Raw genomic sequence first — 26,569 nt, 5'->3', positions numbered from 1 at the left:
AGCTTTTTTTTTTTCTTCGCCAGGCAGTTTGTGGCTAAACTTATGGTCCTGTCCAGCAACTTCACAAACCTTGTGACACATATTTTTGTTTTTCTGATAATATTAACCATGACATTATTTTACTGTATCTATTTTCTTTACCTTCTTCCTTCCTTCTTTCTTTTCTTTCTTTCTTTCTTTTTATTTTTTTAAATATATTTTTGCAAGTCTCTTCAAATTATTTTGATAGTAAGTCAGAAAATAATTAAAACACAAGTATAAATAAATATTCTATACTTAATGAAGATGATAAAAGTACTTACATATAAGGCTGTTGAGAGAATCAAATGAGTTAATGTAAGTAAAGCATTTAGAACAGTGTCGGGCATATGGTAAGACCTCTATATAAACATTAGTTCCTTATTATTATAATTAAATTTCTACCAAAGTGACCATCAGATAAACACATTTGAAGAGACAGTTTTATTAACACTTTTAAAACTATGTTAAATGAAGAGAAAAAAGATAAAAATATACATTTAAGGGCCACTCAGCAACAATTATTCTATGTCTGCATATTATAATCTATGTAGCAGCTAGTAAATACATTGGGCTGTGTAAGATAATATGCTAAAAATCTTAGTATGATGACCTCTAAGATATTTTATATATCTAGTATTTAGATACCTTGTAGATAGACTGTATGGATGACTAACTGGATGAAGATTTAATTATCAGAGGACTGTTGCTCTTGCTTTACTTTTCTCTGTTAGAGATAGAAAGTCTCCATCAGATAGGTTTGGGTTCAAATCTTAGACTTACAACTAACCAAATTCTCTGACCTATATCAAGTCTCAGTTTTCACATCAGAGTACTTACTGATAGGGCAACAGTGGTACCTACCATATGGGAACATAAAGAGTATTTGAAATAATGCATGTAAAGAGCTTTGTATGGTACCTGGACGGATTATGCAAATAATAGTCATTTTGTTATCATTAGATTAATGTAAATTTTTTGAACTGAAGAATTATTACCTTTTACCTCTTAGATTCATTCCATTAAAATGTTAAATGTACGTATCTTTGATTTAATGATTTTACTTCTATAAATTTAACCTATAGAAAAATTCATATTGTGCATTTCAACATTTATTTCAGAATTTTTTTTTTTTTTTTTTTTTTGAGACAGAGTCTCGCTTTGTTGTCCAGGCTAGAGTGAGTGCCGTGGCGTCTAGCTCACAGCAACCTCAAACTCCTGGGCTTGAGTGATCCTTCTGCCTCAGCCTCCCGAGTAGCTGGGACTACAGGCATGCACCACCATGCCCGGCTAATTTTTTTTTTTATATATATATCAGTTGGCCAATTAATTTCTTTCTATTTATAGTAGAGACGGGGTCTCGCTCTTGCTCAGGCTGGTTTTGAACTCCTGACCTTGAGCAATCCGCCCGCCTCGGCCTCCCAAGAGCTAGGATTACAGGCGTGAGCCACAGCGCCCGGCCGATTTCAGAATTTTTATAGTAATAAAATTTGGAAACAAATGCCCATCAATAAGTTAAAGATGTATATCCATATTAGTGTATGTTTTATTTCCACTAAAAGCAATGAGTTAAGTTTGTGTTTATCGATATGAACTAATTTCCAAAATATATTAAATGCAAAAACATTTTTTTATTGAATATAAGCAGACCTGTTTTTTTCTTTAAATATTTGAAAATCCTACCCTAAAATCTGACAGAAATTCTGCTTAAATTTTTGCTGTTCTATCACAAGGTTGTATAGAATAATGGTTTTCAAATATGATTTAAAGATCACAACTGGTCCACAAAGATTCTTGGGAACTATGCAAGCTATGAACTCTAATAACATTAGCATTTCTATTACCACAGCATTTGTACTTAAGTTTCCAGTATAGATTAATAAATTATTAATATTGTTAAATGGATACCTGTTTTTCATTAATTGGTGGCTCATCAAAAACTTCCCATTCATTTTATTGAGTTCACTGGTTGGGGATACATGGCTTGAGAGGCTCTTCTCCCTGCCAAAGTGGATCATGAACAATATGGTCAATTTAATTGAACTCAATTCAGCAAACATATTGGATTCAGAATATGAGAAAAGCATTACACTACAAATTGTGGCAATATCAAGGGACATCCCCCGTGGTAGCCATCTGTTGTTTGCCACCCAGGATTCATTTCCCTTCTATTTGGGAACTATAGCCTTTGCCCACTCCCAGCTATGGTTTGGTTAGGATTGGCCACTTACCTAGGTCTAGGCATAGGTGGGCCTTGCTTGGCTCAAGGTAGTCAGCACAGCCCATACCCACGGCCATAGTATTAGATTCATCAGTGGGCATATAACCCACGAATCTTGAACAGACTTCTTTGCTGGGACTTCTAAAAAATGAAGCTTCCTCTGTCTTTGCTGTGGTGTGGGAACTGCTGGAAGAGACACTCTCTCATTCCCTTGCAGTTTAGTAAGGATGGGAGGTCTGGGAGAACCTGGAGCTGTTTTGGAGCAGAACACCACACAGACACTGAAGATGAAGTTGACATAGTGAAGGGAAGCACAAAGATCCAGGAACTGCCAGAAGCTGGCCCTACCACTAGCCACATGAGTAAAGACATTTCCAAGGTAGTTGGAGTGGCATTTTCTATCACTTGTAAGGGTGAGAATCCACATGTTCTTTGATCTCAATAATTAGAAAAAAGGTTTATGATAGCTGCAACTCAGCTGTTATTATTATTCTAGAATACTGGTTCACATCTGTAATAAAACTTGACTCAGAGATTAAAATTATTGTGGAAACAAAATCGACCAAACCAATAACAAGTTTTTTTAAAAAATGAATTTGGAGTCAGACTGACCTGGACACAAGTCCAAGTACTGCCACTTTCTAGTTTGGTAAGATACTTGAACCTCCTTGTGCCTCAGTTTTCTCACCTATAAAATGTGGGTAATGCCCTCACACCCACCTTCTTCTAAAAACCAGACTATATGGTGCTGGTTTTTTACTGGAATGGAATTAGCATCAATAATTATATTTGTGTTCTTCTAGCTAATGGACTCTCATAGCATCCAGAAAATTTTCATGCAAATCATATGGTTCTGATATATACATCATATCTCTAGAATCTTCTTCTAGTGGTAAATTATATTAAATTGAATCATAAAAGTAGGTCAGGTTTATTATTATTTGGGACAGAAATTCTGCTTTGTTACAGTACTTTATACTCAGTTTTTATTTCTCTAAGAAAAGCACAGAACACAACATTTAAAGACATATCTAAAAGTAAAAGCCTATTTTGGAAACCAAGTTGTCATAGAGTTATTTTATTCCTCTAGTATAACACTATAGTAACATTTTTTACTTGATACAAACATAGGCACACTAGTTTCTATCATTTTTTTCCTTGGTTTGTGAAGATGGAATTTAGAAAGAAAATGCATTCAGAGATGAAATAGTGAAGTCTACTGAAAGTGTATAGAATTATTTAACAGTATGACATGAGTGCTTGTTTCTATTAGAAATGACATCAGGTGAGTTAGCTAAACAAAGCTGCCGAGACTATATTTTAATGATCTTTAGTTTAGTTTATCTGCTATTTAAAATTCTTTGTCATTTAGTCTACATGTGTTAGATCACTGCATTTGCTAAATTCTTCAGATTTGTTTGTTTTCTGCTGTTTGGTGTTGCTCATTTGATCACTTTGATGTGTGATGGGGGAGGAAAGTAGTTATCTAATTTTCTCTGAACAATCTTCCCTAAGACATCAAATATATTTATTCTATATCTCATCAATCAGCCATAAATCATGAAGAAAACTCTCATAAAAACTTTAAGTTCACGTCCCCTGAATTAGTTAGTTCTCACTCAGTAAACCTGTGGTAATAAACAATCTTCAAAATCCTAGTGGCTTACAAAAATCAAGATTTATTTCTTGTGTTATATATATATATATATATATATATGCATATATATATATATATATATAACATATATATATATGGGCTGCCAGTTGGTAGTACCTTTGTTCCTGCCTCAGGAATCGTTTTTACCTCAGAACACAGGTGGAAGGAACAGCTCCCATCTGAAACATGCCATTCTTGTGGCTGAGGGCATGGAGCTCTTAAGAGACAAAGCCAAATCCCACAATGGTCCTTAATGCTCCTGCTCAGCTGTGACCATTGATCATGCCCATTCTCATTCCACTGGCCAGAGCAAGTTGCTTGGCCAAGTCCAGGGTCAGTGTCTTCAGCAGAGATACTACAGTTTATAAGGCAATGGGCAGGCATGTGTTATCCTCTTAAAGGAGGGGAGAGGAAATAATGGAATATAATGTAGGTCTATTTTGGATAGGACCACTGGCATCTTTTTCTCCCATGTCCTGTTCTGCTGCTGCTGCTGCTTCTCCAACAAGCCCCTTTCCTGCTTCTCTCGCCTATCCCTCCATCACTTACTCTGGACCCCTTGCTGCCAAGTAGACCCATGGAACCTACTCAGCTTTTCTGTCCAGCTTGATGTGGGCCTTTAAGATATAGGGCCTAAATTATCGCCTTAGTAAAAACTAAAGCTGTCTGATATGGTGTAGAAAAGCTCTGTTCTGAGCCAAGTAGGTTCAATATTTACTGAAGTTACAGCCACTTGTTTTATTCCTGGTAATTTTGTTTGAAGTGAAATTTTAAATAATCAGTTGATTACTGCTTATACCTGTGAAATATGCATCCAGAGCCCTAAAATATATACCTTATTGTCTTATAGTGCTTTATCATGCACAGAACAAGTTTATTACTATAATCTCATATGGTGCTCACTAGAAGCCTGGTGATGCCAATATTATTGTGATTCTCATTTTATAGGATAGGAAAAGTTAAGCAACTTATTCAGGATCATAAGGCCAGTGAGCTTTATAGCCAGTAGTCACTCCAGGGTATGTAATGATGGACATTTCTTGTTATTGATGTAGAAATCCCTAGCTTTAAGCATATCTTAAAGATTATATAATGTAATATAATAAATACCTTCTTTTGAAAAAAAAGCTATAGAGTAGGATGGTTGCTTGTTTCACTGCAAAGATTCAACTTATTAACAAAATTTTTAAAAATGTCTTCTTTGTTTTGAATGATCTGATTGCTAAATCTCAGTTTACATACAGCTTTCCCCAGGAAAACAATCATTACATAGATGGGCAGTATGGTTAGTGGAGTACAAACTCCACAAAGCCAGTTTCCCCATGGCATTAAATGGTGTGCTATCCTTGCTGCTCTCCAAGCGGCCTCCCATGCTTTGTCTCCACTGCCCTGCCCTAGTCTAAGCCACTCTCATCTCTCACCCAGATGGGACAGTTGACCTTTAAACAGTCTTCCATCTCTTTCCTTACTTCCTCCAAGCCTTTTATCACACTTTCCAACTATGAATCTGAATTTGCCTGACCTCTCTATCCTCACCCGAATTCCTTAATCATAGCTATGAGGCTCCCATGTGATCTCGCCCTGCAAACCACGCCAGCCTTCTCTCGTGTCATTCTCTCCCTCACTTTCTGCTTACTTTCATCTTAGCCCTCTCTCCTCCCCAGCTTCTTGCTAGTGTCTCCCAGTCAATTAGCACTGATTTTTCAGATACCACCTTCCCAAGGAAGCTGGTCATGACCTGCAGAGCATGACAACAGCCTTGTGTTAGTTTACGACCACCAGCCCCTCACTGCTGTATCCCAGCCACTACCCTCAAGGCCAGTGGATTTTCTTCCTTAAAGGCCACTCAAAGCTGGCTGAGGTACATTGAGCCTTCCTGCTGCTCACCTTAACTGATGTATTAGATGACAGTGGTTTTTATGAAAGCTCTCACTCTTCCACACCAGTCACCTTTATGAGGAAACACCCAGTGGTTGGGGAGAAAGCAACCGTGCCTACCACGTTTCAAAGTCACCATGTTCAAAGCAACCAAGTTGTTTCTGACAAGAGTATACCTCATGTTTTAGGGTATAAATGTTTCCTGTGATAATTGCTAAAAGTAATTAAGGTACTCAAAAGTCTGACTGCCTCTTCATGCTGCTGCAATTACAGTAGGAGAAGTTTGGATTTTAAGGTAATCTAATTTCTTAGGACCCAAAGTGTTCTGTGCTTATTGCTACTGTGTGTTGCTGAGTTGGGTCTCTGTAAAACCGAAGTGTCCAACATTACATGTCAAATTGAACATAATGGGCCTATGATAGGGACCCCTTCATTAAGCAGCAAAAGTCTCTGTGTAATTTCTATTATTTTAGAGGCCAAAGTAGACAAGATGCTTTGCTGGTAGCTTGTCCTCAGGTGTCAGTATAGTAAGATGGCTCTTGGCATACCACCTCGTTGGGCAGACAGCTGCATCTCTAGAGGTGATGATAAGTTCCTGGGCACCTGGGCTTTGATGTAGTTGTGTCTGGTCTCTCTCATAAGGCCTCCAGACCAGTTTTAATTTGAGCCAGATCTCAGGAGACGTAGTTAGGAGAGGATGGGTCACGTGCCTCCAGCTAGCATTTGGGGCTGTGCTTTGCCCCTTGCTCTTCTAACTTTCCTCGACTAATGGCTGAGTTTTATTTTATTTTTTCTGAAAATTTCTTTAAGGAGACTATTTTCCTTGCTGGCACTCACAGCATGAGGATGGGGGTCTATAAATACCTTGGTTAAAAATTGGAAGATTGTAGAGTGTCCCTCTGTCTGTTTTGGGGCCTGGCAGGAAGCCTCCTGTTCATTGTAAATGAATAGATGTTTCATCTATTTTTGCCTTCCCTTCTTTGTTCTTTACCCAGGAATGTACTTTCCCTCATTTTCAGGTTTTTGAAACCTTCTAAAGCCCTTTTAAAGTTTCTTCGTATAGGAAATTTCTTAGATTTCTCCTAGTCAGAATTAATACTGATTTATGTTATTATTTCATGAAATTTCATTTTCGTTTAATATTTGTGATGGTCTGTGTGTTATTGTTTACCTGTTTTTCCTCCTCAGATTATACAATCCTTAAGGATAGGGCCAGAATTTACTCATCTTTATATTTTCCTCAATGCCCAGCACAAAGTCCTGGCCCAGTAGGAGGGCTGTAAATTTGTTTAATTAATTTGAATCTTTAAAGCTTGTTCTTCCATGAAGAGGACATCATTGCACAATTATTATATTCTCTACAAATAAATGGACACTCAAAAGGAACTACTCTGGTGTTCTTTTATCTGCCTTGCCATGAATTTGCAATTTCCTTAGCACTTCATTCCAAAACACTGAGTTTCCCAGAACAACTGTTTTCTCTTCTCCGTAATTCTGAGTTCAGGAAAAACCAGCTATTCCATGGACCTAGTTATTTTGTAGAGTGCACATGGTAGAAGAGAAGACTGTGTGATAAAAGTAAAAAGCTAGCTTCCTTTTGGATAGGGCTGAATTATTTCCTGCTCAGGAGTTAAGTCTTCTGAAATCAGAATCAATTTCCTAAAATGTAACACATTGAATTGAACCCAGAGACATGTTCCTCTGTGGTCTTCTCTTTTTAATGGGGGAAAACATCACAAAATTCTTACTTAATTATCTTGTTATTCTTAACTGTTCTTGGGAGGACTCAAGTCAGAAGAGACTGAGATTGGAGTCTCTTTGTCAAATTCTCCATAGAAGAGATGGTCTGAGCCAATGCCATAGCAGTCAGCATCTATTATCTCTGCAAGGAGACTGCAGCAGTAAGTGGCTTAAAAAATAAATTGACCAATTCTGAAATCAGATGTAGAAGATAAAAAGGAACCTGAGGATTTTTATTTCTATACCATTTTTGTGATAGAATAGGCTATAGCCAAGAGTCACTTTATGAATATTTTTTAGCTTCCATCCCACATTCTCTTCAGAAATTAACTACTGTAATCATTTTCATTACTCTAACAGAGCCTGATGACACTTGTTCTAGAGTGAAGCACCCATGCCAGCTTCCCTGTTAACAGATAATAGACCTAGTGTGATGACAGCACCCTGATTGATGAGCAAGATCCCGTGTAGACTAAGGAAAACAACTGATACCTGACAAGTTAGGCACACTCGTATACACCTATTTATTTTTCCTTCTTATTCATCTTAAAATGATGAGCTTTTTTTTTTTGATATATTTTATGTTTGTGAGAGAAGATGACAATGCAGTAATAGGAAGAGCATTACCCACCAATGGATCCAATAGCTCAAACCTCAGCTTCAACACCTGGTAGTTGCGTAAACTTATTTCTCTGCAGCTCAGTATCCTCATAATAAACTACTTTTCAGAGTTGCTGTGAACATTAGTGTAAACAATAGACATTCAGATGTAGCTATAATATTATTAATTATTCTGATCTACAGAAATATTCAAGTTCCTTGGAAGTATACATTTTTGGAGGGTAATCAGGGATAGGATATTATACTTTTTTGGGGGGAGTTCTTTTCATTCATTGTGTGTGTGTGTGTTGGTGTTTGTGTATTTCACATAGTACGTGTCAGACACTATCCCAGGGACTTGCGTAACATTAATAAATAAATAAGACAAAAATTTCTACCCCATGGAGCTTACGTTATTGTAGTGGGTACAACTGGAAGCTGTTAAATACTATGGAAAAATTAAGCAAAGTGAGAGGGACAGGAGGTTGGGAGTGAGTTGCAATTATAAATTGCAATGTCAGAGTAGGTCTTATTATGAATATGACAGTGGTTTTATGTCCTTAGTGGTTTCCATGAACTATCTTTTAGAATGGTTGGATGGGAAGAAGAGAGATGAGAATGGAGAAAGAAGTAGAAACCTGCTGATATATAGGAGAGCATGAATATTTCTTTTGATGTGGTGTGTCAGAGCACAAACTTATATAGAAGAGTGAAGTTTTCCAGATGGCCTAGTTTTATTTTTTCAATTTAAGCAAAAATCTTCCTAAAATGTTTTTGTACACTTCCTGCCTTCCCTAAGGATGGCTAGCTACTGAATACAGTCCACCTGGCCTGTGAACTCTGGAGGAGGTTACCTCTATGACTGTGAGTGTCTCTTACGACTGTTTCGACGCAAGTTCCTTGGGGCCAGCAGAGATGCTATCAGCTATGTGCCCTATGCCTCGGCTTGAGCCTGCAGTGATTATAAGTTCTACTCATGTGCAGCTATTTAAATGTAAATGTAAATTAATCACAATTAAATGACATTAAAAATTCAGTTTCTCCGTCACACTAGTCACCTTTCAAGCACACAGTAGCCACATGTGGCTAATGGCTACCGTGTTGGCACAGATATAGAAGATTTCTGTTATTGCAGAAAGGTCTCTTAGTACTAATTATATGTTTCTGTCATATAAAGACAGCAACATACATTGTTTTTTGTGGCGTTGCTGTCAGTTTTCAGGCCTTTCTCTTCCTTTTGATTTGTTGTTTCTCATTGTTGATGAGTTTAATAACAGATGTAGAATTTTGTGTAAAGTAAAGGTAACTAGGCTGTAAGAGAGATCAGAAGAGCTTTCTTACATTCAAGTACCTCAGTTTTTGTACTTGGAAATTTATATTATAGTCTTGACTGCCCCAAGGCCTCTTTTGCTTAGTTATTGTTTTGCAGTTGTACTCTGAGTGGTAAGAGAATCAGACTGCTGATTTCCTATGGGAGAAGGGCTATCCAACTGTAAAGGTAGAATTGAACACTCATGAAGATGCTTCAGATCCAGTCAATGGTCACTTACTTGGAGCAGTGCCATTCAAGGAGTGTTAAATGACTGTTGCCTACACGTACACCAAGCACTGTGTTATTCCCTGGAGATACAAACAAAAATTAACATGGCCTCAAACCCTGAGAAGATCATAGTTTAAGCAGCAGAGAGAGTCATAAATAGAGTTTCATTTTTCCAGTGTCCAGGTATGTCCAGGGTGCCCTGAAAGTCTGGAGGAGTGTAATATATGACCCAGCCTTCCCCAGGGTGGGGGTAGAGGGATGGGACAGGAGAGAGGAGGCCAGGGAATGCTCCCTAAAGAAGTGATTATTGAATGGAATCCCGAGGGGTAAATAGGTGTTGGTCACATGATGGAGTTGGGAGAATGGCGTCAGCAAGGCATGATGTACTGCGGCATACACAGAGACACTGAGGAGTGAAATTGCGTGGTGTGAGAGTGGGACCTTTTAAGCCTAGTATTGAAGTTTAAAACAAAAGGGAGCCGGTGTCTCTAGAGGTAGACAGGCTTTGAATGGTATGTCGAAATGATGGATTTTCGGTAGAAGTCGGAGGTGGGTAGGGGGTTGGTGTTGTAGGCAGATCTGGCTTTTCAGTAGTTCAAGCAGGCCACTCTGGCAATTCTGTGGAGGTTAAACTTGAGGAGGCTGGGCTGAAGGCTGGAATACCAGTGGTAGTGAGAGGACTGGCTTCTAACAGTCCAAAAGAGAGATAATGAGGGCCTGATGTGACAGAGTATAATGGGGTGGAACAGAGGATATGGTTTCAATCAGTATTGATTTTTATGGGTAAAGTGATCAGTATTTGAGGATTGATTAGATGTGGGGGATTAAGGAGACAGAGGAATCAGAGATAATGAATGAAAGCTCTCAGGAAGAAAGATTCATTTGAACTCCTCTTCCTAGTCCATGGCGATAGGTTTTGACCTGTAGCTGCTACTGGTGATTTGCATTGGCAGCGGTGATGTCTTGGTTAGGTTTTGGCTCTTCAGGACTCAACTGTCTTGTTTGCTGAAAGAACTTGAGTTGAAGCATAGACCATAGTGAAGTACCACTCTCATATGACTTTAATTTTGCAGTGGCCTATGGAAATTTATAGAAATTTGGCTTCATTTCTAGTAGCTCCAATCCAGATGCCAAAATTACCCCATTGCTGAGACATCCCTTGGGTGGACCTCTGAACCTGTTATTCATTAGGACCAGCTGAAAACCATCAGCAAAAATCCCATACTATGCCAATAATAATGCCAGTCAAATTTCAAGGTAACTCCAGGTTTCAGAAAGTTATGAATCTCAAAATCTGTCTTGCCAAACCCTTATTTGTATTTTTATGCATGCTTATGTGGAAAAAAGCTAGTGGTTTTCTTACTTTTCATAATTATATATTACTTCTTTTAGATTATATCTTAAGTTCTGAGTATTGGTGGGGACACGCTTATAGGTTTGTAGCCAATCACTTTAAAGTAAAAGTACAAATTCAGTCTGGATAGTGATACCAGAAGTATGAGAGAAGCCAGCCCAAAGAGTCCATTATGATGAGGTCTATACTGAAAGCAAGAATTCTTTCATGCCTGCAGTGCATTTTAAAAGGATTTTCCAAGTAACAGTTAACATTTGTTAAGCTTTCAGAAAAACCTAATTCTCTAGTTTGCAATATTAAGGAAGTATGCTAAATATATGTTGATACTTTTGTTTTTACTGAAATATTTCATGACGGCATGGCTAAAGCCACAAAACAGTAGGCTGCTACCACTCTCTCTTAGTTATATTTAGCCACTGCATCTGGCCTTTGTTGCTAAATATTTTTCCTTGTCATTCTAACTACCTCATCAAGTTGTATCTTCGGTGGTCTGGCAGTTTTGGAAGATGTGAAACCTTGTTCCCTAATCAGGAAGATCTGGGCAAGTCTTGTGGTATAAGAAAAGGAGGAACATCTCTTCTAACCAAGACAACAGGATTATAGCACAATAACACAATGTCCTCAGAATTTTTATTTGAAGAATAGTGTTGTGTTTGGTAATGAACAAGTACTGTAAATTGAGAAGCATGGGAAGTTTCCACATCCTTTAAGAGTGTTTTTATACAAAGGAGGAAAGAAAACAAGCTGACTTTTTTGTGGTTCTTGGGAGAGGTTACATTAACCATTTGTTAAGAGTTGGATTTATGAAGAACCTTGGCTTCTAAAAGTATTCTTCACAAACTGCCATCCTTTGTATTATGTCATTGTAGGTTGTTTAGCAACATATCAAAATAGTTTTATGAAAAAATAAATATGTGTTTTATTAATCCTAAGGGAAGCTTTCTGAAATGCATTTGTTAAATAAATAATTAGCGTCATCCTGTGAAATTCATGACTTCTTTGGGTGGGAAAGGAAGAAAAAAAGAAGCTATCTTTTCAAGCAATTTGTGATTTAATACCAGCTGGTCAAGTGAGTTGAAAAACCTTATGAGTCGTATGTTGTATTATTTTGAATGCCTTTTCTCTCTCTTGGGAAACTAGCTAACCCCACAATCTTTCTCCCATGGTAAATGGCTCTAAAACTTTGATCTTCTCAAATCAGTTTGCCAGATGTAGCGGAAAGAACATGTGTGACCTTTTGTGTGCCAATTCAACCTGGCTGATGGGAAACCATAAGTTAATCTTGTACGACTTTTATTTCTAGGCATTACAGCTGAAGTTCTGGTGGTGCACTCTTTCGATGAACTGAAGATAAGGGCGTCAGAAGCAAAAGGGAAGATTGTTGTGTATAACCAAGCTTATGTCAACTACTCAACGACAGTGAAATACAGAATCCAGGGGGCAGTGGAAGCTGCCAAGGTTGGAGCTGTGGCATCCCTCATTCGATCAGTGACTCCCTTTTCCATCTACAGGTAGGTCATGATGTTTATTTGAAATCCTCTCAAAAACAAGAGTTTTCCATGAAAGAAATGCCTTTATGAAATAAAAACAAACCATTGAAATGAAAATACTGATTGTTAATGGAATTTCCCCCCATTCCACATTTGGTCATTTGTTTGTAATATCTTCTTTGGCCTTTTCGGGATCCCAAGCATCATTTGTACATTCCTTTCAAAAGCTTTCAAGCTTTCCACATCCACAATGATCCCATAACATTCCTTGTATAACTAATATATTATGTATTTTCATTGGAGGAAGAACTGAATTCACGTCTGCCTTTCATCAAAGATTCCTAATGACTTCAGAGGGAGCCAGACTGTTTTCCATGTTGCTAGAGAAGTTAAATAAAAAGAGAGTGGGTAACATGATGGGGGCCATCTATGGTATAGTGGAAAGAGTTGGGGAATTAGAGGACCTTGGATACAGACCTGGCTCTGCTCCTAAACAACTGTGTGGCCTTGGGAATGTTTCTTAAGCTTCTCTGGGCTTTATAATTTTCTTCTACTAACCAGGGATGATGAAGAATAATAAATGTATGAAATAATTTTAAGATTAAATGAAGTAAACTTATGAAACATGCTTGATTATCTATAAAAGTCTATGTAACTGTTTGGAGGTATTGTTTTAGGGCAAATTAAAGCTTGCCTTTTTCTTTTTAGTCTTGATCGAGGTAATGTCAAAGTGCTTTATTGCCCCTCGGTTCTAGGAATGAAACTCAGTATCGCAGTGGATAAAAGGTCTAAAAATTAACGTGTAGATGTTAATAGTTATGGTAGTGTCACACATTAGTGATAAAATATTTGAGAAACATGGATAAAAGAAGCACCAATGTTGTAGCTGGGTTTAAGATTTTTTTTAAATGTAAAAAACAATTGCAGATAAGGTTTATTTGGGTCTCCAGTCTGGATTTTTAGTATCTGTTGTAAAGGAAAGTTATTTATTCTGCACAATTGCTGTTTGGAACTGAGACATAACTGCTTGACCTTAATTAGCACCCTACATCCATGAAAATAAAATAACTGAGAAGGAGACTTCAGCAACTAGGAAACCCAGTCAAAGAGGAGTTGTATACAAGTGCAGAGAAAAGGAAAGAGACATTTTTCTTTTACAGGGATAAGATGTCTTCCCAGGGGAGGAAGATGGGGCATGTTAAAACTGCTTGTCAGAAGTTTTATGAGAAAAAAACTAGTTACACTAATGTCATAGTGCTAAAAATAATGTTCGTTGTAAAGTGTTTAAAGGTTTTGTGACTAGTAAAACAATGACTGGACCTTATTCTTTTGGATGGTTAATCTTCCCAGGAGAGAAGTCCTAAAATGGGTAGTTTACTTCCCAGAATACCTCAATTACCCCTTGGAATAACATACTCAGCAAGCTGTGGTCATTCACCATGCTCTGCCTGGTCATGAGACTTAAATTATGGAGCTGATCTGTTGCTTTGTAAAACTGGGCAATTTATTTAAGAACTACTACTCATAAGACTAATAAATTCCCAGATTACTTAATTCACAGTGATCTGCCAAGGTTCATTGGCATTTTTCCCCTCCTGGCATAATGAAGACATTTAGAAACCCAGGCTACAACCTAGAAGTATCAGAGGAATTCTCCAGTATGGGACTTCAAAATCTGTTGTTATCCTCTAAGGTTTGGGGTGATCAACTTGTAGTGTCAGTATTAAAAGGAACTTTTTCTTAATATTTTCAGATCTAGACTGGATTTTATAGCCAGCTATATTTCACTGGACTTAACTTTTATAACTCTATTCCTTCAACATTTACAAATATGTGATAACATTGGCCTTTATATAGTACTTTAGGATCTTTCACATATATCATTTTATTTGTTCTGGCAACAACCTGAAAGACCATACAGAAGGGACATTATTATCCCATTTTATTTATAATGAAATGAAAGCTCAGAGAATTAGTTATATTAACATATTTAAGTCTTAAATCCCCCAAAATAAAAGCCAGAATGAAATAAACTCTGTCTCTTTGTCCACTTCGGCCTTATTGTTTTTAGAACCAGATTTCCTTAAAGAGTATTCTATATTCCTTAGCTGTAATTCTTTAGCTCTAATTCACTCTGCAGATTATTTTAGCCTGGCTTTTTCCAATACTAAAATGGAACTTGTTAAATAGCTGCCTGGTTGCCAAATTTAATGGACACTTTTCAAGCCATCACCTTACTTTACCACCTTGAAGTACTCACCACTATTGATTGCTTTTTCAATATTTCTTCTCTTTGACTTCCGTGACTTTCTCTCTCGTTATTTTTATCTCTCTCTCTCTCATTTGCTCTTGCTCTCACACTCGTTGGCTCTTTCTCTCCTCCTTCCCTATATCTCTGACTTCTTCCTCTGAATATTCTACCCGGGCAATCCCATAATGTTTGTGGCTTCAACCACCATCATACTGTGGCAATTTCCAAACCTACCTCCGCTATCCATACCACTGCTGTAAGCTCTAGACACATATATTCAATTGCCTATTGATTCTTCTTCTGGATATTCCATAGCTATCTTGCTTTGAATTTTTTCAAAATTGAACTCATCATTTCACTTCTTTTTCTTGCATTTTCTGTCTCAGAGACAAGAATACCATGTATTCTGCCTTCGAAGTTGGGTGTTCCTTGATTATTTTTTCCTCTTCCCTTGTCCATCATTTCTAGTAGTTACTAAGTCATTTAGGTTCCACTCTTTATCAATCATTTCAACAAATACATATTAAGCAGCTTCGTTTCCCAGCATTACTCTACATACCAGTGGTCACAATAACTGACACATTTCCAGGGTTTCATGACTTTAAATGTGCTTTCTCCTCTGCTTTTCAGTGCAATCATCAATATTGTCAGCCATTTTTTTTTTAATTGTGCCCCTTCAATTGTAGGATTGTCAGCCATTTTAGAAGTGTAACAGTCACATGGTTACATGACAGATGTCCTAAAAAAAAAGGCTATTATTTGTTGCCACCATCAAGTTCATCATTGTTATTTCTCTGTATTGTCATTATTTGTGTTCCTTGTGATCAAATTTGCTACAAAGAGAAGACTTTTCCTTTATTGATGTTTTTATAGCAACACTTATTTCATCTACCTTTGAGTATCAATGGGACTCCCAGTAAAGCTTCTTCAGTTTTTCTGAATGTAAAATACCTTTGCTTTGTCATTAGATATTTTAATAATAAATACAATTAGTTAGAGATTTAAGTTCAATAGAATTTTTTAATGGAACCATTTGTCTTATATTTTGAAATTAATTTTTTTAGTAATAAATATTTTTAATTTAATTTAATTTTTTATTCATTTTAGTAATAAATATTTTTAGTAAATATTTATTGAGGGCTTACCAGTTCATCAGAAATTTCTAGGCACAAGAATTACTAAGATGAATTAGATGTTTTCTTTCTTTGTCCTTCAGAAGTATTCTATCTAGCTAAAATGAAAGGAAGTGAACTTAAAATATGTGACTAGTATAATATATTTTCTATTTATTGCTAAAAGCATGGTTGGAAGAAAGGGATGATGGAAGGAAATTACCACTTGTTAAGCACCTACTTTGTACTATGCTTCTCTAAAGGCTTAAATAGTTTGTTTCTATTAATTCTTTTGCAACCCAGTAGAACTAGATATTGTACAGCTGAGGTCCCCAATCCCTGGGCCCATTACAGGTCCATGGCCTGTTAGGAAAATGGGCCCGTATCACTGCTTGAGCTCTGCCCCTACAATCCTGCATCCACCCCGAGTCCGTGGAAAGATTGTCTTCCATGAAACCAGCCCCTGGTGTCAAAAAAGCTGGGGATGACTATATAGGTATCTGTCTTTTACTGAAGGAGAAACGGGTTCAGAATGATTAAATGGCTTATCAAACTGCATAGCTAGTGAAAGAACTAGGATTCCAACTCAGAGTCTCTGGCTCTAAATACCATGTTCTTTAGATTGCACCAAGCAACCTAGAAAGCTAATGTTATAGGAGTTTAGAGGAGCTAGCAGAAGTCTGATTGGGGCTGGTCTCATTGAGGTGGGGGTTTTGTATGTATTCAATGAAAAGCTAGAACTTGACCAAGAGAAAGGAGGTGGAAAGACATTCTATACAAGGTCAAGGCCAGAAGGTGGGACTGTATGGTGTATTTGGGTAATACACAAGTAGGCCACTTTGGCTGGAGCCAGGGGATAGGAGAAATGGCATTTTTGAGGTTAGAGGAAGAGACCAGGTTTGAAGACTCCAGAATAGCAGATTGGGCAGTTTTAAGTTTAGTGTGGAGGAAATGGAAAACCATGGAATGTGTTAGAGCTGGGAGAGGTAGGTGATGTTTTAGAGCAGTGGTTCTCTAAATGTGGTCACTGGAACAACATGAAGAACCTCACCTAGGAGTTTATTGATGGATATTATTAGATTCCACCCAATACTCACTAAATTAGAAAAGCAGGGGTGGAGTCCAGCAATCTGGTTTAATAAGCCCTCCAGGTGATTCTGACACACATCAAAGTTTAAGAACTACTGTTTTAGAAAGCTCAATCTGGACACTGTGCCTAGCATGCATTGGAGAAAGAAAGACAGGTTACTCCTCTAATAGTGCAGATGTGAAATAATGACAATATAGATGATGGCAATGGGAATGGAAAGAAATGAAAAACCAGAGAGATAGTAAGAAAAAAATTATCAGAACTTGGGGGACTTATCACTTGTGTGAGTGATAAGAACTTACCTATCGGGTACAATGTACACTATTCTGGTAATGGGTACACTAAAAGCCCTGACTCCAGCATTATATAATTCATCTATGTAATAAAAACACTTGTACCCTCTGAATATTTGAAATAAAAAAACCTTGGGGACTGGTTGTATTTGAAGGGGGAAGGAGTAGTCATCAAAGTTGACAGGCAAGGATCAAAATACATGTGACAAATCTGTGTTCCATTCAGCCCAGTATTTAAAAATCATAAGTTTACATAATGATGGTGATTTGCAGGTGTCAGAGTAAAACCAGATCTGGTGACATATCTGGAATGTTCTGTTGGGCAAACTTCAGCTGAGCAGAATAGCCACTTAGTCCTTGCTGATGGGATGCACCTCTCTTGTCTGCCACAGTTTTCCCCATCCCCTTTTCTCATATACTTTATTCATTTATGCTCCTTGTTTGGGTCATGATATTTGAACTCGTGGTCCTTGCTGTAAGGATACTAGCTCAGGGACTGGAGAATGAAAAGAAATGTGTGGGTTGGGAGAAGGAGCTGGTTTGGAGGGAGACATGACAGGTTTGATTTCTAGACATTTTGAGTTTGAGGTGATAGTGTCATTGTATCATTGTATAGTATCATTGTATGATAGTATCATTAATTTGGCTTTTATATTTTGTGAGAAAAACAGTTCAGCCTTTCTATTTCTCTATTATCCATTTTTTGGATCACCCAAGGCAATTTAAAATTCTAGGCTAGTTTCTTTCAATGTTATAAACCTTGGGACTTCTGCCTCCTGTTTTTCTCAGCATGCAAGCTCGACAATGCAAAGTAATTTTTATATTAGCCCAAGTAAAATATCATTCAGAAGGTAACTCCACTGAGGCCAAGTTGTCTGTTGTATTCCCATTGCCAAATACACATTTTTATATAGTTTTTTTCTCCATTGCCCTGGATAATTGAACACTGACTGTAGGTTTTAGTCAGCCAATGAAGCAAAAAGCTCTCCCTTCACTTTACTGTGAAAATTGCATCACCACATTGGCTAAGAATTCGTTGAGGTGGGAATGAGTTGTTTATAGAACTTGGCTTTGTAGATACTATTGGCTGATGTTTACATCACTTGGACTTTGTGTACTGTATTGATAGAGTCTAGTGAAGAGGAGGAAAAAGAGGAGCAATTCAGTTTGAAGATGACTAAGAGCTGATTAAACATTCAGCTGGGGAGAAAGATGAGTGAATCCAGGTGATGTTTATGGAGTGTCAGAGGGGGAGACTGCTATACCATCTGGTAAGAGAGATGGGGAAAAGTATATAAATCAATCTCTATAATGATACTTAATTAATACAGAGTCGATAAATGACATAATTGAAGCACTGGTTGGGCTACATCGTAGAGTTAAATAACTTCAAAGAGGGTGCTGATTAAAGCCATTACAATTTATAAAACATTCTTCATCGTATGAAAGCATCTTGATGAGATTTCACATGAACATTTTGTAATCAGAGGGCCAGCTTAAAACATTCAGAGCAGAGGTGAAATGTCTTAAGAGGTCTGTTTTGGATGATTTTTGAAAGCCAGTTATTCTCAGGGAATAAAAAAGCTGGCTCTCCCTTTTGTTTTTTAATGGGGAGAAACATGAATGCTGTATTCTTCACACTTAGACAGTCTTGAATTTTTGATGTTCTGGTGGCTTGTTTCTTCAGTATGACCTTAGGATAATTAGCTATCAAGCTTGATTTAAATTGTTTTGAAATATTGTTGCAATTTGGGGGGAATATGTGCCTGCTGGTGAAAAAGAAGGAAAATGCCACTGTGACTCAAAACAGTACAAGTGGGCCAGCCTCGATTAGTAGGCTCTTTTCCTCCCTTATTTTGTTTTTGCTTAATTCACTGTGAGCTCCATAACAGATGCAGAGTAATCAAGCAGAATGCCAATTCTCATCATTTATGCAGGTGGAGGGCCACTGTGCTCCCCAGGGGGGAAATCAGAGAAGACCTACAGTGAACACTGCATTTTTTTCCCTCTCATCCTTCTTTTATTATTCCCCTCTTTGATTTTTGAAAGGCACATTCTTTGCTTGGAAGGCCTTTGTTAGAAATTCCAAAATGTCCTCTAATCACTGAATTCTTATTAAGGCTTCAGGTAGTGTGACAGGTATGCTACCTCATCATGGATAGAGCCAGGCAATGTCCTTTGGAGCCTGGATTCTGGAGTCACAGTGCCTGGGTCTTTGTTTAGCCACTTGCCAAATGTGTGACCTTGGCGAATTGTGCAAACTCCTTCTGCTTCAATTTCATGTATAAAATGGAGAAATGATTGTATCTTCTTCCTGGGGCATACATGAAATAATGTTATTATTGCCTGATACATACTAAGTTTTAAATACATGTAAGTTATTATTATTATATAGTCTTGCTAACTGATGACTGGATATTGTTATTGAATGAAAGAGGAAGGAAGGGAGGGAAGCAGGAAATGAGGGTGAGAGGGGAGGAGGAGGAAAGGAAGAGAAGTAGGAAAGAAAGGAAGGAAAGAAGGAAGGGAGGAAGAAGAAAGAAGAGCTTAATTTGTCTAATGTCACTATTGTGATGGATGGATAATTGCAGCTCTCTGGTTGGGAGACAAACCGTGACACATGTGCCATTTGGATCTCTATCTGTTTAGTTGTGCAAACTCTGCTGGGGTTATGTGATTGCTGGTCTGTCTCCCTTTTGGACTGGCACTTCTTCTGGAGACATACAGTGTGTCTTATTTGTCTGAGTATCCCTTGGGCTGTGCACTATGCCTAGCACAGAGTAGTACTGGAATGAGTAAAGAAAGAGCCAGAAGCACCCTATCCTAGTAGCTAACATGTAAATTCAAGGTGTCACCATTGCATATTCGTAGACATTGAATAATAATATAGATGAGGTGACTAACCTTTTGAATTGCTACTTATCAAAAATAGACTCTCTGAAATCTGAGAGGAGACTATACAGTTATGTAAATTTGGGTAAAGTATTACAAACTGCATATTACTATGGTGCTTTGTGGGGTTGCTATAATTAATGGTCTGTTTGCATTTCTAGTACAGACTGTCATTTTTCATCTGCTTATAACCTTGATATAAAAATTTATTCTTGGCTGCTATTTTGCATTCATAATTTAAATATATATAAATGTTAACCTTCTGTTTTCCAGCTTTTTGATTATCAAAAGTATAGGCTTAAGAATCACATCTCTGTGGCATGTTTTTCTGAATCTCTAGTGGTAAAAAGAAATGAATGCATTTTGAATTCAGGCTTCGGGATTATGACAATGTTGTTTGCTTATGCAGTGCCCTTTGAATAATGTCTAGTGTAGCATATGAACCAGAAGAATCCTAAGTAACTTCAAGCCAGTTTTTTCTATTATGTGTGCATGTTCTCTCTGTCTCTCTCTCCACCCCCCCCCCACACACACATCCCATCCCTCCCACCCTCAATCAAGTTAAAGATGACTTTTAAAGCCCTCTGGCATCCAAATGACCTTTTGGCTTTTTAGCCCCCTGGAGAAAGTACCAGCCAACAGGTACCACCGCCAGGGAGATTTGGAGACCAACTAAGGTAACAGTATATAGAGCAGGATTAGACAATTAGACAGACTGGATTCAAATGTGCTTCTGCTATGTGACCTTTATTCACATTAAATAACCACTCTGAGCCTATTTTCTAATCTGTAACGTGCCTCATAGAGTTGTTGAGCAAATTAAAAATGAGATCAAGCACTGCCACAGAACCTGACACATGGGAAGCAATCAATGACATGTAACTAACATCTTGGTCATGGTTATTGGCATCACTGTCATCATTAGATAATGACAGAAGTAAGCAGGTAGGTTGACTTGAACTGATTTGTCTTAAAAAGCAGTAGCAGCTCTAGAGTTTTCCTCAAGGTGAACTCCAGAGACCTTGGTTTTACCTCCTGACTTCAGGAACCCATTCTCTTAGTCCCCACTCAGTGTTTGGCTTCAAACTATGCCCTGTTGTCTTTTCTGCCCTCTCTGGCCTCACGTTAAATGCTTGCTGTTCTTGCATACAGTATCAAAGATGTAGCAACTCAAAGCAGTGATCACTGGCCAGCTGACCAAGAGGCAGCAAGTGTTCTAGTTTAAACAATATCCAAGCTATTTCCACCTCAGGGCCTTTGTACGCAGTGTCACCTCTGTCTGGAAGGCTGTTTCCCCAACTTTTGGTATAGCTGATTCCCTTTCAATCTTTAGATCTCAGCTGAAAGGTTCTTTTTAGGAAAGATCTTTCCTGATTATCCTTAGTAGAGTAGTACTCTCCTCTCAAATTATATAGCATTTCCTCTGTATGCTGGGAGTCCTAATGGTTTTTGGTGACTTACGTTTATCTTCATAAAAACAGGGACCTTCTCTAACGTAACTGCAATATCATTGTCATGCCTAAGAAATTTAGCATTGTTGGACAAATGCTATATAATATGAAGTCCTTCTGTATTCAGATTTCCTTGATTGTCTCCCCCCAATACTGCCCCGATCTTCTCTTTTTAAATCCCATAATCTAATCAAGAATATATCTTACATTTAGTTGTCATGTAGCTTCAGTCTCCTTTAACCTGGAGTTGTTTCCTAGTTTTTTTAGGAAAGAGTAACATTTTTGAAGAATACAAGGTAGCTGTTTTGCACAGTGTGCCTCAATTTGGAGTTTTACCTTATTAGATTCAGGTTAAATATTTATATTTTTGCAAGAATTCTATATGCATAATATTGTGTCCCTCTTACTGCATCACATAAGGAAGAAAATAATATCACTTTTCCTTATTGGTGAGGCTAAGTTTGATCATTTGTCTAAGGAATTAGCTCTGGATTTCTTAGTTCAAAGGTAGTATTTTTCCTTTGTAGAGGAAATATATTATAATTATGATGAGATGCTTTTCAGACTTTGTGATTCTTAAGTTCTCCAAAAAGAATTTCACCCAATGAGATTTTAGCATCCATTGATGATCTTGCCCGAATCAATCATTATACTGGTAGTTGCAAATATTTTTCTAATTCAATTATTTTTGTTACATTTATTAGCTAGTGTGCTTTTGTAAAAATAACTTCCACATTCCTTACCCTTTTTGTTTCTGATTGTCACTTCATGGATTAGTTTAAATGTTTGTGATAAAATTCATTACTGTTATCATTCTTTTTGACAAAGCATCAAAAATTTCAATGTACTTAATAAATGTCAAAGTTAATGTTATATGATAAGCTTAAACATTTGAACATTTGAAAGGAATTCATCTTTTTTCATCCAAAGTTACTCAAACCACCCCCAGATAAGTCAGCTAATTAGTGGGGTGTAATCAATATCATTTCCTCTGAACTTTTTCATTAACAGGATGAGCTTTGGGGTAATAACTCCAGAATTTATTTTTAGTTTACCATTACCAATGTATAGCATATGCAAATGAAGATTCTTCACACCATACATAATTGCTGTTAATTGTTAAAATAAGTGAGCAAAAATTTTAGATACAGCAATTACTTCTGAGGTTTCTCCAGATATTTTTATTTTTGACTATGTAGTACTGATGTTGAGGAGTGCCCAAAGAGCTCTTTTTTTCCAAGAGAAATAAGTGTCTCTGTGGGTTTGCAGAGCCCAATAAGGATATTTCTTTCAGTTGAGTTTACCTCATATCTGTGTTGTAGTGCAGAATGTGATAAATTACCCAACCACTCCAACCTCCCCATGTCATCAGTAGTTGTAAAGGTGTAACCAGCCTCTGCCAGGGAGTCAACAGTAACAATTTAATAGCTCAATGGCTGTCTGTTACTGCACTGGTTGATGTTCAATAAAGTAAATATTTGCATTTAGGAGAATAATTGAATTTTTAATTTTCCCAACATTATTCATTTATTCAATAAATGTTTATCAAGTGTCTTCTATATTTCAGGCCAGGAAAGGACCCCAGTTTTGTGGGGGTAGGTGCTTATATAATCTTGGGGCCTCTTTAAGGAAAAGAATACAAACTTACAAATATCAATTCAGATATAAAATGAACATTTACTAGAATAGGGAAGAAATTATAACAAATTATAGATTTAAGAAAGCTGCCAAATACTACAAATAATATGAAATTCAGAAAAATATCTTGTTTTTATTAAATAACTACCTGTCAAGCTGCTGTACATTTTCTAAATTTTTTGCTTGCATATTTGATTGCTCTTTATATGACAATAATTTTGTGTTATATTTTCTAAAGAGAGACTGTAAAAATAATTTAGTCTTTCCTCTAACATGGTTGATAATAGTTTAACTTTTATTATTGATAGTTTAGAAAAGTTTATTTCAACTTTACTGCTTTTTATTAGTAATATCATATACATTTTTAAGATTGTTTTTAAATTTCAGGAAAATGCTATCAAGTTTGGCTCATGTAGGAGCTGTAAGGTTTCAGGACGTTATAAGATTTTACAGTAACAATGAATTGATAATATTCAAATTTTTAGTTTGTTGTCTGTATCTTCTTTTTTTTATGTCTTTTGGTTACTTTTGTATTTGTCAGTATTTTGTGTCAAACCAACAAGAAATTTCATTCCTTTCCCAAGGTAATTTACATTTCATCATTTAGATTATCAAATGATCTAAAAGACTATTTGAGTAGTTATTTATCACAAATACTCAAAATGCTCCTATTTCTCTCAATAAATTGTTGTTTTTATATGGCTTTTGTCTGGAATTGCCAGACTTGGTCAAAACAAGATGTGTTCTATATGTTAACATGTGATCCAACACAGGGATACTGATAAATTCCATTTTGCATGACTTCCTCAAAAAGAAAATATAAAATTAGAGGATGTGTTCATAACAGCATACTCTGAATTATTGAGTCTATTCTTGACAGGAGAGAACTTCCATTTTAAGTAGGAAGGAATGAGAATTGGATGCTTTGACTGCAGTTCTACATTTCTGATATTTAGAAGAATTTTTCAGTGACTAGCTTCTATATCTTCACCACTATCTCTATACTTTCACTGCCAAGTGTTGCAGGATGCATTCTTGTCACAATATGACCTCTGGCCTTGAGTCTTTGTATCATGAAACTAGTGGTCCTAGCAGCTATTCCTGTACCAGGATGGAAACAACTGTGAATCACATAAATACGTCCTCATAAACCCAAACTAATATATACCTAAATCAGCTTTCTCTTAGCTGGATCCTCAATGCCTGTAGTCAACCCAGTGCTGTCTAATATGATGGGAAGTGTGACAGAAAGGAAGTCTGAGTGGGTTAAAAGAGTTAACACCTGCAAAGTGTATGGATTGTATGGCCTTCCTACTAAGGCAGCCACAGATGTTAACTGATAACATCCTCATTCTCTTCATCATCATTTCCATACATGTTTTAGTGGCCTTTTCAAGTTTTTGGTGGTTTGTCACTTGCAATTTTTTATAAGCAGCTTCTTCCTATTTCTACTTCCTTTCCCTTTTAGAACCCAGATTTCCAAAATGTTCAAGGTGAAGGAGCCCTTAGAGAACATTTGCTCCACTCCTTCACTTTATGGATGAGGCTGAAGGTCACTCAATTAAATGACAAAACAAGGACACATGTCTTTTAGGTCCTTATACCATTTTTATTTTCTCTCAAGTCTCATGGGTAAATCTCTATCAGAGTATACCCAGTTTCCCAGTATTAATGTAAATTAATTTAGGTATGCATTGATTTAATCTCTGTGAGTCTCCCCCAATTGATATTTTTAAGAGTTAGAATAGCCAGTGTGCTTCTAAAATGTCACATAATAATGTTATTTAGCTCATTTTGATAGGACTTTTAGCTAAGTAAACTGTTTCATGAACATTCTTGCAGCAAATGGAAACTCACCCTAAGAAAAGGGAAGCTTTCCATGGGCTTTTTGCTTTCCTTTCCTTAGAATGGCAAGAGTCTATATGTTTGCTATCTGGTCTTCCTCTGGGGCTTGTTTTTTAATCTCTGGGGAGGCCAGGCTGACAAAATGTCACCTCTTTGCCAGCTAAGGAAAGAAGCTGTGAAATAGATCTTCATTGCTTCTGCACTTCAAGTTGCTTAGCACCGCCTGTATCCATAACACCATGGTGTATTTAAAATACTGCTCACTGGAATACTTGTAAAAAAGGATTCTGATGCATGCCTAAATACTGCCCTTTACTGAGCTGGATTTTTCTGTTCTAGGTTCTAGAAAACTTTTAATTCAAAGAGGGTAAGAAAAAAGAGCTAACATATATTTAAGGCCCTTATAAGAGCCTTAGGAGGCAGTGAACTTTAGACACATTTTATATTTGAGTAACTTGATCAAGAGTGTATCCTAGGAAATTTTGAAATAAAGTTTTTTGATTATCTTTTTTCCAACTTAAGAGAGCCTTGATATAACTAAACTGGAAATGAAAAAAAGTGCTCACATAGGTAAGGGTCTTTGGAAGTTTACCTTCGTTAAGGTTACAAAGGAGGCCAAGCAATGTGTTCCATTTGAGAAAACCAGATGGAGTGTCTTAGTTTATTTGTGCTGCTATAACAGGATACCACAGACTGAGTAATTTATAAATAATAGAAATTCATTTGTCACAGTTCTAGAGGCTAGGAATCCAAGATAAAGGAACTGGTAGGTTCAGTTGTCTGGTGAGGGCTGCTCTGTGCTTCCAAGATGGCAGCTCCCTGCTGCGTCCTCTGGAGAGGAGGAACACTGTATCCTCATGCGGCAGAAAGTAGAAGAGCATGGGCAAGACTTCGTTTATAAGGGCCTCAATCTCATTCATAAGGGGAGTAGCCCTCAGGGCTGTTAAAGCCTTACTCTTAGTACTATCACATTGGCCATTCAGTGTCAACATCTGAATTTTGGAGGGGACACTTTCAAACCATAGCATAGAGAAAATAAAAAAAAGGAAACTGCCAACAAATTGTACTAGCAAACACCAGCAATAATGACCTTGGATGGATTTGGTCTCTACAAATGTTGGGCTTTTTATTTGGGAAGGTGAATTTTGAAAGACAGCTTAGGTTGTATTTCTGTGAGGTCCCTTTGTTTCCTAACTGTCCCTCTTGTCCCTTTCCTCCTTCTCTTTATTCAGTACTTTCTTGAGGCAAATAGCAGTTACTAAATTAGGTTTTCTGTTACTTTTCAACTTGAAAGGCAAAGGCACAGGCAGTACTCTCCTGGCAATTATTTATGATATTTCTCTTTCCATAGATTTGCCCTGTGGCATCTTCAATCCATTATCATCACTTCTTTTACCCATCTTGGCAGTTCCCCAAGACACAGAGAGAAAAAAGCAGATCTGCAGATATGCAAACCTCAAAATCAAGACTTGGTTAATGAAATCACTCCTCTACTTGCC

General features: G+C 37.1%; 1 protein-coding gene across 1 annotated transcript in view; it reads left to right on the top strand.

Annotated features, from left to right (window-relative positions):
- The window catches only part of CPQ (carboxypeptidase Q), a 349,952-nt gene that overhangs the window by 39,920 nt on the left and 283,463 nt on the right, over positions 1–26,569 (top strand). The window contains exon 2 of the mRNA XM_012761981.3: positions 12,312–12,519. Coding sequence (XP_012617435.2) covers positions 12,312–12,519 — 208 coding nt within the window. The remainder of the gene's footprint in view (positions 1–12,311; positions 12,520–26,569) is intronic.

The sequence above is a fragment of the Microcebus murinus genome, chromosome 7 (genome assembly GCF_040939455.1).
Source record: "Microcebus murinus isolate Inina chromosome 7, M.murinus_Inina_mat1.0, whole genome shotgun sequence".
Taxonomy (NCBI): domain Eukaryota; kingdom Metazoa; phylum Chordata; class Mammalia; order Primates; family Cheirogaleidae; genus Microcebus; species Microcebus murinus.
This window is presented reverse-complemented; position numbering and strand designations above follow the sequence as displayed.